The sequence below is a fragment of the Hoplias malabaricus genome, chromosome 7 (genome assembly GCF_029633855.1).
Source record: "Hoplias malabaricus isolate fHopMal1 chromosome 7, fHopMal1.hap1, whole genome shotgun sequence".
NCBI classification, from domain to species: Eukaryota; Metazoa; Chordata; class Actinopteri; order Characiformes; family Erythrinidae; genus Hoplias; species Hoplias malabaricus.
Genome location: NC_089806.1, coordinates 25,968,181 through 25,984,162, shown reverse-complemented (window position 1 = coordinate 25,984,162; position 15,982 = coordinate 25,968,181). Strand labels below are relative to the sequence as shown.

The 15,982-nt window shown below is 39.4% G+C and overlaps 1 protein-coding gene across 3 annotated transcripts; it reads right to left on the bottom strand.

Annotated features, from left to right (window-relative positions):
• Nucleotides 1-237: 237 nt before the first annotated feature.
• On the bottom strand, nt 238-14,664 carry ankef1a (ankyrin repeat and EF-hand domain containing 1a). Of its 3 annotated transcripts, none has more exons than XM_066677026.1 (10): nt 14,346-14,664; nt 12,928-13,286; nt 11,549-11,748; nt 9,797-9,946; nt 9,507-9,630; nt 6,895-7,729; nt 5,323-5,549; nt 4,523-4,689; nt 2,169-2,309; nt 238-1,806 (listed from the first exon to the last, which is right to left on the bottom strand). In XM_066677026.1, the coding sequence occupies exons 2-10, from the start codon at nt 13,277-13,279 to the stop codon at nt 1,651-1,653; spliced, it is 2,352 nt and encodes a 783-aa protein (XP_066533123.1). In that variant the 5' UTR covers nt 13,280-13,286; nt 14,346-14,664; the 3' UTR covers nt 238-1,650. The 3 variants fall into 3 exon arrangements, 2 of the variants coding, with proteins under 2 accessions (XP_066533123.1, XP_066533124.1); XR_010803893.1 differs by lacking the exon at nt 238-1,806 and adding an exon at nt 3,634-3,754 and having other exon boundaries at nt 2,206-2,309; XM_066677027.1 differs by lacking the exon at nt 4,523-4,689 and having other exon boundaries at nt 1,669-1,806.
• Between the last annotated feature and the right edge of the window lie 1,318 nt (nt 14,665-15,982).

Sequence of the window (15,982 nt, the reverse complement as noted above, 5' to 3'; positions counted from 1 at the left end):
CTGACCATTTCATCATGGAAAACAGAGATGAAACATGCATCATTACTACTTAGTTATAATATACATACAACTAAGTTACAATTGCAAAACATATTTTAAAATGTTGGGATGCTGTGCAAAAGGTGAATAAAAACTGAATGCAATGATGTGCAAATCAATTAAACCCTACATTTAACTTGAAAGTTATACAAAGACAACATTTCAAATGTTTATTTATTTATTTTAAATATAGGCCCATATGTGCTGGCATACAGTGAGACAATTCCAGAATCACATATCTCAATGTAAAGTAACAAAGAAGGTCTTGATTTCTTCATTTACAATGTATGTGTCATTAAAAGATTCAGAGAAATCTTTATATTCAACATACAATGCCTCAATCCAATACAGGCTGGCTGTGATCTTCAGGCCCTCAGACGGCACCGAAATAGAGACACATGTTTATGTAGTGGAAATCACTGCATGAGCTGAGAAAGCCTTCCCAAAAAACTGCCTGTGAACCCTTCTTTTGTTGTTGTGGCTGCATTCACAAAGGCAAGTATATTCTATCATGCAAGAAAGAAACCAGAATAAATACAACACTGAAATATGAAATTCTTTTTTGAAATAATGAATGCAGTATCCTCCAATCTAAAATACAGAAGGACCATTTGCCTTCTTATAAGAGCATAGTTCACCTAACACGAGTGACTTACACATTTGAGAAGGCACCGTTAACGCTCAATGATATCATACAGGTTTCAGAGTAACATGATGCCATCCAGGTAACTTCTTTTTCAAGGAAGACCTTGCTTATTTTAGCAAGACTTTGCCAATCCACAATTTGCAATCTCCAATGCATAATTATTGGCTGATTTGTTAAGATGGGTAAAGTGATTAATATTTAGCTTACATTTAATACATGAGGTGGGTAAAAAACAAGCATTTATCTGCTTCTGCAACTTAATTCAGATCAGGGTCACAGAGCGTTTAAAGCCTAACTGGAATCACTGGGCATAAGGCAGGAACACACATTGTACAGGGCATCACAAAGTAACTCAGACATTTCACAGAAACCTGGGACCTGGAACTGTGCGGCAACAGGGCTACATGCTGCGTCACCATGCTACCCCAACAACAAGCATTTCATTTAACTAAATATAATCTAAGAAATTAAAAATATAGCATATCTTGGAAATAAACACGTCACAATTTTGGGCAAAACTTATTCATTCTTAAGAACAAAATGTAAGATGCACTGTCCCCTTTTATATTTTCCTGAGAACTGTAACATACTCAGTATAGGCTTATGCTGGGAGATTTAGCATTTTAGTGTAATGTCTTCGAAACTAGCCAGGTGATTTTCATTGTTTAATACAAAATCTGACATATGTAGAAAATATAAGTGATTAAAAAGAAAAGAGGTAAATATTCAGTAGTTTATCACCATTTACCAGTGAACCTGATATTGCGTCAGGTTCTGTGGCTTCAACTTGAACATTCCACATGTAAGACAGCACATGTATAATCACACAATAAATGCTTAATTTACTGTACTATGATCCACCACTCCCAAATTCAATAACAGTACAAAGAGGGGCCATAGAGCTGGGAAATAGCATTATGCTAAATGCAGGTAATCATGGGTGCTGGATTACGTATGCTTCAGCTCTACTCAAAGATCTGTGACATCTCCAGAGTCTTTTTTTGAAGGTTCTTATTGAAAGGCATCCTGAAATCATCAAAGTCCACTTCGTAAGTGAAGCGCTGTCTCCTTTTCTCCTTCTGTTCCATCAGCTGCTTGGTGGTGAGTTGCTTACCCCACACCTAAAGGCACAGACAGTCATTTCCATCTTGATCAAAAACGTTATGCCTCAGCAAAACAGCTTACTAATATTCTTTTTATTTTATATTAGATGTTGGCATGTTGATCTGAGAATTTGACAGCATTCAGCCACAAAGAAAACAGTGACTCAAAACTTATTTTGGATAATTAGTTTTGGATCACAAACTGCAATCAGTCAAGAGTCAGTCCTGAGAACGATAATACCCCTCTATAGCTGAAACTTGGCATTGGTCGTGGTGGCCTCAGCTCTTGTTTGACTGCTCCAGAGCATCTCGTTCTAGTGGAAATTATTTTCTGTGGAGATTATTCAAACTACATGCAAGCAATTGACTAAAATACCTACCGCTTTTGGTGCAAAGCTGATGTCCACTTTGTTAAGCGTCCCACTGGTAATCTGAACGCTGTGGAGGATCACACTGTCCGCCCTTACTCCTGTCTTCACTGCTGAGCTCGCCCCCTGCTGTGGAGACGCTGAATGAAGGCCCTGGAAAGATATGGAGTCAAGATGGCGTCAGGCTGACACGGCCAAAAACGCTGCGTGAATTTTAATGAGGGGGCTCTACACAGGCGCTGCTGCTGCTTTACCCAGAGTGTGTGTGTGTGTGTGTGTGTGAGGGGGGGGTGGGGGGGTAATCTTACACTTCCTTTCTCATTTGCTTTCTCACTCTGCCTTGGGCAAGGCCTACTTTTTTCCACTCTCAGAGTGGAATACTTGTATGGCAAAAAGGCTGTGGATACAGTGAGACAGATCAATGGCAAACCTTTTTGTGTAAACCTACAGTAGATCTGTACTGAATAAAATGCATTAATTATACAAGAGCATATTAGTCCTGTAAATCAGCAAAACATCTCAGGCTTATGTTGTGATTATTATATAATCACCTAAATGGAGTTATTTGATCTGGCTGTAAATATATTCAAGTTAGCTGTGACTATTTTCCAGTTATTAGATGTAAAATTTTATATTTATATTACATTTACATTAAAATGTTGAGAATTACTTGCATTCTCGTTAATTGATGAGACAAATATTTTGTGAGGTTGTATCTTTCAGTATGTCTAAAGGACTAGTTTGATGCAAAATTATATTTATATTTTTCACTTAATTGTATTCATCTGGCCAAGGCTGGTGTTGGGGTTGATGTGTGTGTTTGTGTGCATTATTACACAAGTAAAATGCCATAAATTGAACAAAAACAACATCTAATAATTACTGGTATTATGTCACAATTTTTATCCCCTAATCATAACAGCAGCAAGAGAGCAAAATCCTCATTCCTTTCCATGCCTTTCAACGTTCTGATGTTTCTCCACCATCCAAATACCTTGATACAGTTGGGACTAAAACTGTGTAAATTTGATTGTACAATTTTGATTTTGATGTGATTGTACATGGTTTTTGCGAAGATGTGAATACATATATTTGTGTCCACACATAAATAAATTACTTGTGTAGCAAAAATGTGTGTTGTGTATTCATGTCTTGGCATGTTACAGCCAATCCAAAAACTCATACTTGAATATATCTGCATGTTAATAAAGGACCAGGACAAAGCATGACAAGGTCTAATATACAGTATTCTACATTCATGAGAGGCTTACAAGGCTTGCAACATATTAGGTGCATAGTGTCTATGCACCATGTCACACCTGCTGTCACCATACTTCATATGAATGTAAGGAAACTTACTGGCTTCATAAACAAAACATCAGGATAATGCAAGACCAAGCTAAAGAACCAGAACTGATTAGTATGTACTAAAAAGCAAGATAGTGAAGGTATGTCCCTTGGGTTAAAACCAATTTACCTGTCAATTATAGTGTGTTGATTTATGGTAGACTGTTGGTCCACAGCCTCTCTGCAAAGATTCCTGTTTATAATATTATTTAAATAATTCTGAAGAAGTGTCCCTGCCATACATCTTCCTCCTTTAAGCAAGTGTGAAAAAAAAAGTGAACACCCAAAAATAAGGTCTTGGAGGGAACAGACGTGAATCTTTGCTGTCTACAGACAAGATGTAGTTTGTTTACGTGTAGCCCTATAGTATTTTAACTTTTGGCCCCAACTGAATGAGAAGTTTTAAGAACTTTTTGTGCATGTACCAAATACAGTCATACAAATCATAGATTATGACATAACTATAAGAAATCAACTGAAAGAAATTAAATTTACAGGTAGAAAAGCCAAACCAGTATCAGCACTGACAAAAAGAAAGTAAGGTTACTGTGGGCTAAGATCAAGGCGTATGGAGGACTGGATGAAAGTTATATTCAGTGATGATATACAAATCTGCACTAGCTAAGGAGATTGCTGCTGTTCTAATGAAACATGTAAAGATGACGGCTGCAAGAATACAATCAAGCGACAAGGTATAGGACCAGGGAAGATTGCAGTCATTACTCCAGCAGTCCGTGCACATTGAAGTTTAGACACTTCTCATTCCGTCTATAGAAAATAGGTTAGATGCTGATGAAGTCATTTCCAGGTTGATAATCTTGCCACAGAGCAAAGAGTGTTAAAGATGTTCATCAAGAAAGGTATATCAACTCAAAGACATGGCCTATTATAAACAGTCTGGATCGCAGTCTGGTTTAAAATTTGTGGCAAAAAAATTTAATCAATACTGTACATTTCTAGTAGTCTCTTGTTGTATCTTAAAAATAATCTAAAGATGCATCCTAATACATTACTCATACCTTTTCCTTGGAAGAAGTGGAGGTAGCAGGTCTGGGTTTGGCTTGAGATTTGGCAGTCTGGTTCTTCTTATGGTTCTTTGGCTTGGGTAGGCTATTAATCTTAGCCTGGATCAACTCCACTATCCTAAGGTCAGCGTAAGCACGGGCAATATCCAAGCAGTTTTGCCCTGCAATTAAAAGATTAAAAGTCCCTGACTCCAGTGACAGCTGAGCCCAAAACTGATCAATCGCTAAGATTTAATATATCACAGTTCCAGGAGCTTGAAGTGGCTTCCCTTACTGTGATGAGGTAGCACTGATCTGATTAAAATAGTGAAAAGTACTTCAAACCTGTATTAAGACTGCTTGTGTAGGAAGGTACTGGGATTTTCTTGCTGCATCACTGCAGTAAACACATTGAGTCGTGGAGGAGGTGACCGTCATTTAACATCAGTAATGTGATGATGTTAAGCAGATGTTACTGTTAAAACTGTGTAATGTGGAAAGTCATACAAGTCAAAGCCAAACTGGCATTGGTACATAGCAGACAGCAGCATGCAGCAATGTAAGTGCTGTCATGGTGATGGCATTACTGCTTATGTGCAGTGATGTGTCTTAGCTGTTTCATCCTGAAATTAATACATTCCGTTGTTCCTTTTTGTGGTTTGTTAAACATAAAGGACTTTAACTGTTCATATTTTTGGAAACAGTAGTTAGTTTATTCATTTTATTTCAAGTAATTCTGAAGCATTTCAACCTGTCCATTCATCATGAAAAAAATGTAAGGCGTAAAAAATACTGTATGTGAAGTTTCTCCATACCTGTCTTGTTCTCTGCAGTGACAGAGGCCCCAGCCTTGAGAAGGTAATCCACACAACAGACCCTGCCACTCTCAATGGCCCTTATTAAAGGTGTGGCCCCATTAAGAGATGGTGTGTCCACAGTAGCTCCTGCTTTTACCAGAAGTTCAATGATGTCAAGCTGTCCAGCATGGCAGGCGTGGTGTAGAGGTGTCCAGAAGAACTGATCACGTGCATTCACATCTGCCCTGCAGTACATTTTAAATTTTAACTATCTTTTTTATTTATTCATTCATTCATTATCTGTAACTGCTTATCCAGTTCAGGGTCACGGTGGGTCCAAAGCCTACCTGAAATCATTGGGCGCAAGGCGGGTATACACCCTGGAAGGGGCGCCAGTCCTTCACAGGGCAACACACACACATTCACTCACACCTACGGACTCTTTTGAGTCACCAATCCACCTACCAACGTGTGTTTTTGGACTGTGGGAGGAAACCGGAGCACCCGGAGGAAACCCACACGGACACGGGGAGAACACACCAACTCCTCACAGACAGTCACCCGGAGCGTGAATCGAATCCACAACCTCCAGGCCCCTGGAGCTGTGTGACTGCGACACTACCTGCTGCGCCACCGTGCCGCTTTTTTTAAGTATATTATAATAACAGCAGTATAGAGTAGCTGTAGTATTGTATTTGTATTATTATGACTATATTTATTCATTCATAGTCTGTAACGGCTTATATAATGGTGGGCCATGGTGGGTCCGGAGCCTACCCGGAATCACTAGTCACAAGGCAGGAACATACCCTGGATAGTGCACCAATCCATCGCAGGGCAATACACACTCATACGTTCAGTCACACACTCATACCTATGGACATTCTTGAGTAGCCAATCCACTTACCAATGTGTGTTTTTGGACTGTCGGAGGAACCTCATGTGGACAAGGGGAGAACACACCAAACTCTTTACAAGCAGTCACCTGGAGCAGGGCTTAAACCCACCCCCTCCATTTACCCTGGAGCTGTGTGACAGCGACACTACATGTTCTGCCAGAGTGCTGCCCATTGATATGACTTAATATTTCTTCATAAATAAAGAGATATCTGTATAAAAGATCTTTGGAAATTCTTAAATGCAAAGGAAAACTACAAAAACGTTATATAAAGCCTGGACAAATAAATTACAAACATTCTGAAATTTCCTTGAATTGAATTGGAAACTTGAATTTTGTTCTACATGTTATAGAGCCGGTATTACGCATTATATAAATATCTAATATAGGGTGGCATAGTGTCACAGTCACACAGCTCCAGGGACCTGGAAGTTGTGGGTTGGAGTGGGTGACTGAGTGTGAGGAAGGATGTCCTCCCAGTGTATAGGTATAAATGTGTGTGTGCGCCAAGCCCTGTGCGCCCAGTGATTCCAGGTATGCTCCAGACACACTGTGTCCCTGACCTGGATAAGCGGTTATTGAAAATGAATGGAAAAATAATATATAATGTATATTTGTTTGTTTATATATATAACTGTGTTTATAAACAAACTGTGGTGGGCTTAATAATTGTAAGAAATGTGATGGTTTACCCAAGGTCAAGCAGAAATTTGGCCACTTCATAATGCCCACTTGCACAAGCTGTCATGAGTGGTGTCTTGTAGAAGCGGTCTTTTATATCCACAGGGACCTTCTGACTAAAGGCTAGTTTTAGGGACTCTATGTCTCCACTCTTAACGCAGTAGCTGATATTTATGTAGATCTTCCCTGGTTCATCTATGTACCAGGCAGAGTCATCCTCAACAGGGTGTCTTGGTGGATGGTCCCGGTCAAAGCGCTTCAGATCCGTAACAAGCTGGTAACTCTCAATCATAAAATGTGGTGGCCCTCCATCATCACGACGGTAGATTAGTTCTTTTGGGATGGTGCAAATGGGCATAGGAAGGTTCGGTTTGCTTTTCTTCTTGGTCTTTGCTGCATTAGCTGACCTTTTTTTTTTCCTTGGTTCATAGGAATCCAAAACAAAAGTCCTGGGCAAGTATTTGATACCTTTAAAAAAGTCATTGATGTTAATCAGACCCTCTCTTCGTTTGTCATGTGCAAGCATGATTCTTTGAATATGTATGTCCTCTACAGGTGCTCGCAGCTCACGGAGAACAGAGACAAATGTCTCCCTGGACACCACCTCTATACCAGAAATTCCATTTGAAGCCGAATCAAAGGCCTTCCGTAGTTCGGCCTCATATTCATGAGACCAGTCATGGAGGGTTAACGCCCATAGCTCATTTGTACCTCCAGAGCCTTTTGAAAACTTGCCATGCAAGCGCTCAGCTTTTTTCAGCTCCTTCACTGAGGCCTTGTGACCCAAGTCCTTAGCAATCTGACGTGGTAGCAGGCCCTCCTGGTTTTTCAGTTTGGGGTTGCATCCTAAACAATTGCAATGAACCAAGTTAGGTATTCTAGTTTGCATATTTGCAAAGTGTATATATGTGTATAAAAACAATCACCTAGCCATGAATTCTCCCATTACAAACATTTGTAAAGGAATAGGTCATTCTTAAGAGCTTACTCAGTGAAAATATGATAATTTAACAGGCCACTGCCTGTTCCACCACCGTCCATTAATTTCAAATTTTGATGTCTGTTTAAAATTCCTCCCCCAATATTTTTGAAAAGTGGAAGCATGTAGGAACCACAGCAACTCAGCCACAAAATGGCAGATGACAATGTAGCAGACAAGGTTTGCAGAGTGCTGAGGCCCATTCACAGTTGATTCTGTAACTGCAAAGTTCCAAACCTCTTCTAGCATTAATGTCAGCACAAAAATTGTGTATCAGGAAAATTATGCCATGGGTTTCCCCAAGCATCTGCATGCAAGTCTTATATCACAAAGGACAATACTAAGTGTTGTAGTGATGTCATGTATGCTGCACTGAACTCTGTAGCAGTGTTCTGTGGGGTGACAAATACTGCTTCTCTATCTGGGAATCTGATGATGAGCCTGGATTGGGTAAATGCCAAGAGAAAGTTACCTGCCTGGCTGCATTGTACCAGCTGTAAAGTTTGGTGGAGAACAAATAAAGCTATTGTGCTAGTTTTCAGTGGCTGGCCTAGGCCCCTTAGTTCCAGTGAAGGAAAATCTAAAGTCTTCAGCAAACCAAGACTTTCTAGACTATTGTATGCTTTCATCTTTGTGTGTATAGTTTTGAGAATGCAGTCTTCTGCTCCATTATGACTGTGCCCCAGTGCACAAAGCAAGTCCATTAAAGGCATGGTTGTGTTTGGAAGAACCTGACTGGCCCACACAGTGCTCTTACCTCCACCACACTCAACACCAGTCACTAGAACAGAGATTTTTAGTCAGAACTTCCCATTCAACACCAGTGTCTGTCCACAAATACTCTTTGGGATGAATGGGCAAAAAATTACACAGGCACACTCCAAAATCTTCTAGAAAACCTTCACAGAAGAGTAGAAGTTGTTATAGGCTAAGGTTTTAGAATGGGATTTCATAACATTGCCTGTAGGTTTCCCAGTACTTTTGTACAAATAGTGTAAAATGTTATATCATTCAGTGAGAAATTCAAATTATGGTATTGTAGATTATATAGTAGTAGTGCTGGGCTATATGAGTGCAAATCAATATCACAATTGTACTTTTTACCACGATTGCGATCATTCATTCATTCATTCATCATCTGTAACCGCTTGTAAAAGCTGAACAAAACTAATTTTGTAGGCTGGACCTTTTTGGTTGGTGGAGTATTCTCAAACCAGCAGTGACACTGGGGTTTAAAAACACAGCGCTGCTGTGTCTTATCCACTCATACCAGTGCAACACAGACGAACACATCACCACTTCAGTGTCATTGCAGCCGTGAGAATGTCCCACCACCCGAATTATGCCTGCTCTGTGGGGCTCCTGAAAATTGAAGAACAAGGTGAAAGAGGATAACAATGTATGCATAACAACAAATGGATTTCAGTCTGTTGTAGAACAGAAAAGAATTCTTTTATGGTCAGAATAGCTGAAAGAATGGAAAGCGAGTGTAGAATCAAAGAGGTGGTCATAATATTATGGTTGATCTGTTTATGTCTAAAAACAAATTAAATTGATTCTGCCAGACTGTTTCCTGTAATCAGTGATACACTCACAACATCCTTAGAATCAGAGGCACGGCTTTAAATCTTTTAAGTAGGCTACCTCTCTGAGCCAAGAACCTGCAACAGTCAGCAAAGCCCCCACGGGCAGCATAGTGTAGAGCTGTGTTTCCTTCTGTTGTGACTACTCCCAGATCTGCCCCATGTGCAGACAACACCTGGATAATCTGAAGAAGTAACAAATTGAAGTTAGAATGGGTATTTCACTCACGCATAGCAACTGCATAGCAATGTAATGAAAATCACAATTTACATTAAAGCTTAATTCAATTAAAAACATGACTGGTGTATTTATCTGACTTCTGTAACAAAATAAAAGTGTTTTGTACTCACTTCAAAGTAGCCTGCTTCCGCTGCAAAGTGAACTGCATGGAACTTCTTTTTGTCCACTGCATTGACATCGCCTTCTTTTCTGAGAATGGTTCTAACCAAACCTGCTGCCCCTGCCTTCACTGCCTCCATCAGAGCCGTGCGGCCTGTCACCTAGAAAAACACCCCAATAGTCCACACCTGCTATCAGGAATTTGACAGATACATGCTATCGGCATTTTTAAGAACCCAATTTTTTTGATGTATTATGCAAGAAAGGGGGAAAAAAAACAACAATCTGTTACAATAACTTGCTCTATCTTATGGAATGGGGTTATTTGGTCTCAGAAATGAACACAACCCTTTAGTCTGGTTAGGAACAAATTCAATATCACGGTAGCACAGTATCAAATGATACTTGGGTTTGCATTAATAATATGAACGCACCCAGAATAATACTCTGTGTTAAACAAAAAAATACTGCTGTGTAACTTTAGTATTTTATACAGCTGATGTCTTTTAAAATGGACCTCAAATCCTGGATTAGGTAATGGCTGGTGCATATCAAATAAGGTGTCCAAACAATTACATCAACAGTTCGATTAACTTCCATTATAAAGACTTTAGGTTTAAAGTAGAGAAGGGAACACTTCTGGTTAGGCTTAAGGCAGTTAGGGAATCCTGTGGTGACTGTGGTAAATGGTTAAATTGGCAATTTTTTTATTTACTCATTTTTCTTACTGTTATTTTATGTAAAATTTCATCCCCCTAAAATAATCATGAAAGCAGGATTGTGAGTTTTCCATATATAAAAATAACAAAGGAAGGAAATGTAGTAAATGTTACAACACTGTGATCAATAACTTGGCCACAAACGATTAACTTATCTTTCAAGTAAATTTTTCTTAAACAACCTTACAAAAGTAAGCCTTTATTTCCAAGGCCATTTAAATATGAAGCATTTTTAGACACCCAAAGATGTTTTTTGTAATGTCTGAAACATTATGCTGTGTAAATACACAAGCTTTTTAATTCTTATTAGTGTTTTATTTTTTATTTTAGACACAACATCTGACTTCTGCAATGGTACATGGCGCCATGCCAAGCATGGGCCCAAGCCAGTTCATGCAGTGCAGCAGGCTGGATTTCAGGTAGGTTTTAAAAAATGTAGAAATAAATTCATGTAATAAAATATGTGTAGCAATTTGCTAGGAACACATTATTATTATTATTATTTACTTATTTTATATTTTGTATATATATTTATTATTTTTATATATTGAATGTGGAACTTAGTTGCAGTTTTGAACTGGCTTTTACCATAAGGGCAAAAGTAACACATGAATTTAATTGCAACAAATGTCCCTGAATAGGTTATAAATAATACACATTTGTTAGAAATGGATATTCAAGTCCTTAATCTAAAATACTGTATAGAAATAGAATCTTTTATATTCTATCACACACCCCTACTAAGTGTGTTATGCTATGTCTGTCAAATCATGAGTCATCAGACCACATGGCACATATGCCATTTTTTGCATTATATAAACATATTTAAAATTTCTAAATCTTAATCTTATCATAAAAGAAGTGGTTTTGTCCTGTTAAAAGTCTTTGTAATTAGCCATCTCCAAAGTCAGAATGATTTATTTGTCACATAGTTAGAATATATTTTTCCTGAAAATGTACAAAAAGTAAAACACACACACACACTCAACTCCTCTGCTTACTCATACTTGGGTGAGTACAGTGCACAGTCCTGGGTTGCTGTACCTGATTGGTGGCGTTAGGATCAGCCCCCCTCTCCAGGAGACTGATGCACATGCCCTCAGACTCCGGAGCATTCTCGCAGGCCTGCATGAGGAGAGGCACACCGGCATGGGACACGTTGTTGACGTCGGCCCTGCTGCTGAGCGCCACCTGCAGGCAGCGCATGTGTCTCTTGGTGGGACAGACGCAGTAGAAGAGTACGCCTGGGAGACCAGCCAAATTCAGATCGGATTACAGACAAGCTTTGCTGGGCCCTGCCCTGATCTGTAATTAGACAGAACCCATCATCCTGCACAAAAGGAGGATGCTGCACACAGTTCGGTCTGATCTCAGCACATGGCATGGCAATTGCTAAATTATGTGACAGATGAATTAATAGGAGCTCCGGAATGTCCCTTGCTTGGTGCAATTACTGTCTCATGAAGAGTGCTTGAAACCTCATCAATATCTTAGCGATGAGACAGAGGGTGTGTTTCAAGAAGTCAAATGGTTGAGAGTCACCTTGCTTCATCCATTTTAACACTTGACTACTTGTGCTAGTGCCTGGTATCAAGCAGTGGAGCCTGAGGATGCAGAAAACACAAACCTATGGAAGAATTCTATTTAAAGCATCTATGACACAATAGTTTATTATATTGGACGAAGCAGTGACTGTGTTAAAGTTTAGGCTGTTCATACTTACACATACTAATGTACATACATTCATTGTCCATTTTTTCAGCTCCACTGACCAGACACGAGCAATTACATAGAGTAGTCCACCTATTTCTCTGCATACTTTCTTATCCCCACGTCACCCTGCTCTTCAGTAGTCAGTTTATGTTGTGCTGGATCAGACGCAGCAGTGCTGCTAAGTTTTTAAAGCCCTCATTATCACTGAGAACAGTCCACCAACCAAAAATATCCGGCCAACAGAGAACTATGTCCACTGTTAAAGGACTAGAACACAGCCATCACATGAGCTACTGTCTCTGAGTTTACATTTACAAAGCTGACCAGCAAGGTAGGTGTGTCTAACAGAGTGGACAGTGTATTATAGCTGCACATTGCATGTGGAATGTCGCGACATGTTTACCACACCCGGTGTGAAGACCAAGGATAGTCCACAAAACAAAGTTCTAACAGACAACCAGCATGTCAGTGTCACCATTTTGTTGAGGATGATGCATCACTCACATAATACCTGTCTTGTGTATGGCCTAACCATTGATGAACAGGGTGAAGGGGGGGGGGGGGGGGGGGGGGGGGCTAATGAAGTGATCTAACAAGTGGCCATACATGAGAAGTGGAGTAGAAATAAAAAGGGCATTTTAGCATTATGCCTAATGTCTGTGTGTGTGTGTGTGTATTGCATGAGACAAAAAGAGAAAGAAAAACTCTACCTTTCCCTTCTAGGTCTGTTAAATTCATATCTGCCTGCTCCTTGGCCAGTAGAGAAACTATAGCGTCATGTCCCATCTCTGCAGCCAGCATCACAGGAGTCCGCCCACATTTGTCTTGAACATTGGGATGGGCGCCGTGAGCTATGAGGAACTCCACCATATCAATGTTGTTGGCCACAGAGGCCAAATGCAAAACACCCTTGCCCTCCTTTGGCTCAGTGAGATTGATGAGGTCATCAACCCCCATACTGACCAGTTTCTCTATCTGGGCTTTGTCGCCCTGATGGACGCACTGCAGTAGTCTGTAGATCTGCAGCACTTCCAGACGGCTCTCGGCCACTGTGCTCGCCATCTGGACCCTGGAGAGTTGGCATAGGGTTATATGAAGTAATGCTTTTAGTTATGTAATGAATTATATTGTTCACAAACATGGATTTAGGTTTTGTGGGACATCAGGTAACATGGGACTACTTGTCTTAGACAATAGTATGCAAGAATCCATGGCGATCAACTTATAACTTATTTTCATTTTTTGTGCAGACAGGAAACTTAAATGGCATTTGATCTGTAAATGATATTGTCCTATATATATATAAATACATTTTTTTAAGGTTGAGATTCACACATTGAAAAACCGAAACATTAAATATACATTATTGTCAAATGTACATTATTTCGTTTGGTGTTTTCTTTTTTTTTTTCCAATGTATTTAGCATATACAATTGCCTAGGAAATCTATGCATACAATTAAAGTAAATTGTGAGAAACATGTCATAATAAATTATAAAAACATGTCTGTCAATATTACAATCTAGAAAATATTATTATTAAAATATTACAAAACCTCATATTTGCTAGTTGCTGATTACATATTGAGGTAGATTCCACTGACTTGTGGATTTAGAATGTAAGAAACCTGTTTGAATCTGTCTGTGGGACACTAGTTTCAAAGTGGAAATGCTCAGCCATGGTGTTGACTGTTAATTTCATGCATGATATGGTTTGTAACGAATTAAAAAAAAATAAAAGGCCCCACAGGGACATATAAATAAAAACACTTAATTTTCACTGGAAGAGGACATCCAAACCACAGTTTGGTGTGTCGATTAGAGGATTTGTACGTGTTACCATTAGTGTAAGACCAATGAAAACATGCAGTTTACATCTACAATATAAGCAAGACTAAAGGTTACATATAAGTGAGCTTATATGAGAATTAAACTAATGAGAACATGGTATAATGAAAAGCTTGGGAACTTACATTTTACAAACCTGTGTAATATGAAAAACCTACAGGTTGCAATGGCATTCGCTGTATAATCGAAGCGGGTCGTAAGTACAGAGGTTACACGCATGTAGGACCGAAAGTCACGTTTAAGGCATAATATTTTGATTACATTTAGAATGTGAGACTTACCCCGTGAGTGTTGTTAAAGGCGGACTTAAGAAGAAACTCTCTAAACCGCAGTTTTATGCCAAAAGTTAACTTGCAGCGCTCTCCAAGCTCGGCATGTCTTTCCCTGTGAGAGCTCGTCCCCATGGAAACAGAAAGCCACGCGAAACGCCCGCGAAAAGGCTCCAAGGAGTGAAGGCCTCAGTGATTCCTCCTTCTGTCTTCTATAATCTCCGCTCTCAGATAGAGTTCAGTTACAGTCTGTGAAACAGATCCCTTGACCGCCCTTGTGTCATGGAGAAAAAGTACTATCAGTTTACAGGTGCTCAAGCTGCTCAGTAACTTTTGTGTGAGTGAGTGACAGCAGGAAATGACATTCCACAATGAGGCCGACTATACTGTGTGGCTTTACAATGGCCTTCATCAGCTGCATAATTTAAAGGAAAACCAGTGCGAGTCCTGTGTAGATAGACTTAAGTCTTTACACTGTACACTTCAGCTTTTAACACAAGAGGTCACTAGCTCCACACAGACTGAAGCACGCTGAGGCTATAGTTAAGTCGAGCAAGCATCCAAAATCATGGTCGTGTCCCAAAACATGTCATAAGCCCAAGGCCCTCTTTGAAGTGCTCAGTATCGTGATGATGTTAAAGGGCGAACAACGTTCAAGGCGTTGGAATTTTTAAAACAGCAGTACTAGTAGTTTGGTGTAAAACCACGTGCTGGAGTATTTTTGATCTCTGAGATGTGGGCTGGACTCCGTTAAAAATGCAGTTACCAATGTTGTGTTGTACTTGCCTGTTTAGCAGCAGTTAGCCAAAAAGAGCTACTTTGCCCTCCCCTTCTTTGATATATTTATTTAAAACATGGCCAATAAACATAAACTCTATTGTCACAAGCATGTTATATTTAATTGTTAACGGTAAGACCACTTACAATTTATCTGCACCTTGTAGTTCTACAAATGCACAAATATGTGGGTGCTGCATCAGTGACATGATGTAAGTGTAGAAACGTGGTAGGTGGACTGAAAACTGGCTAGAGCCTGTAAATACATCAAAATATTTTACATGGAAATTTTCCCCAGAAAGAGTCAAAACAGTATCTTGTGTTCACGAGGCAATTCATTGTTTGGTGTGCATTTGTATTGTACCATGGGAATTTTGCGTTGAAGATAGGACAACATATTTACCTCAGCTGATAATCTAATGTGTCTGTTTCAACTCAAATTTAAGAGTCACCCATATCTCAGCAAAATTAACACTTAATGAAACAGAATCTACAGGCTTTATAAAAAGTCTACTCCTTTTGTTCTTCTCTCTTTTGGGTTAAGAGTGTTTGAGAGGTCAGTGTTTCTTCTCACAACATCCCTGGTGAAAATTCCTTTGAAAATCTTTTAGCATTGGGTTTTCCACTCATCTCAGACCACCAAGATTCTACATGCCACACACTACAATTCCTGGCAGAAACACAAGCTGCAAAGTGTTATAGTTAACTTGATTGAAGAGCTATTTGAAGTGTAAAAGTTCAATTGTCATGGGAACAGCACAGTAGTTATGCAACCAATCACAACACATTAACAGTTTTGTAGTTGAAGGAGTCAGTTTGAGGAGACATTCTTTCTCCCAGCCTAAATTGTTCATTTCTGAGCATGCTAAGAT

Excerpts from the sequence above, each read along its gene's own strand:
- ankef1a (XM_066677026.1), bottom strand. The coding sequence starts at position 13,279 with ATGGCGAGCACAGTGGCCGAGAGCCGTCTGGAAGTGCTGCAGATCTAC. Across the intron at positions 9,947-11,548 it reads ATCCTAACGCCACCAATCAG|GTGACAGGCCGCACGGCTCT; the intron begins GTACAGCAACCC and ends GTGTTTTTCTAG. Across the intron at positions 1,807-2,168 it reads TCAGCTTTGCACCAAAAGCG|GTGTGGGGTAAGCAACTCAC; the intron begins GTAGGTATTTTA and ends CTGTGCCTTTAG.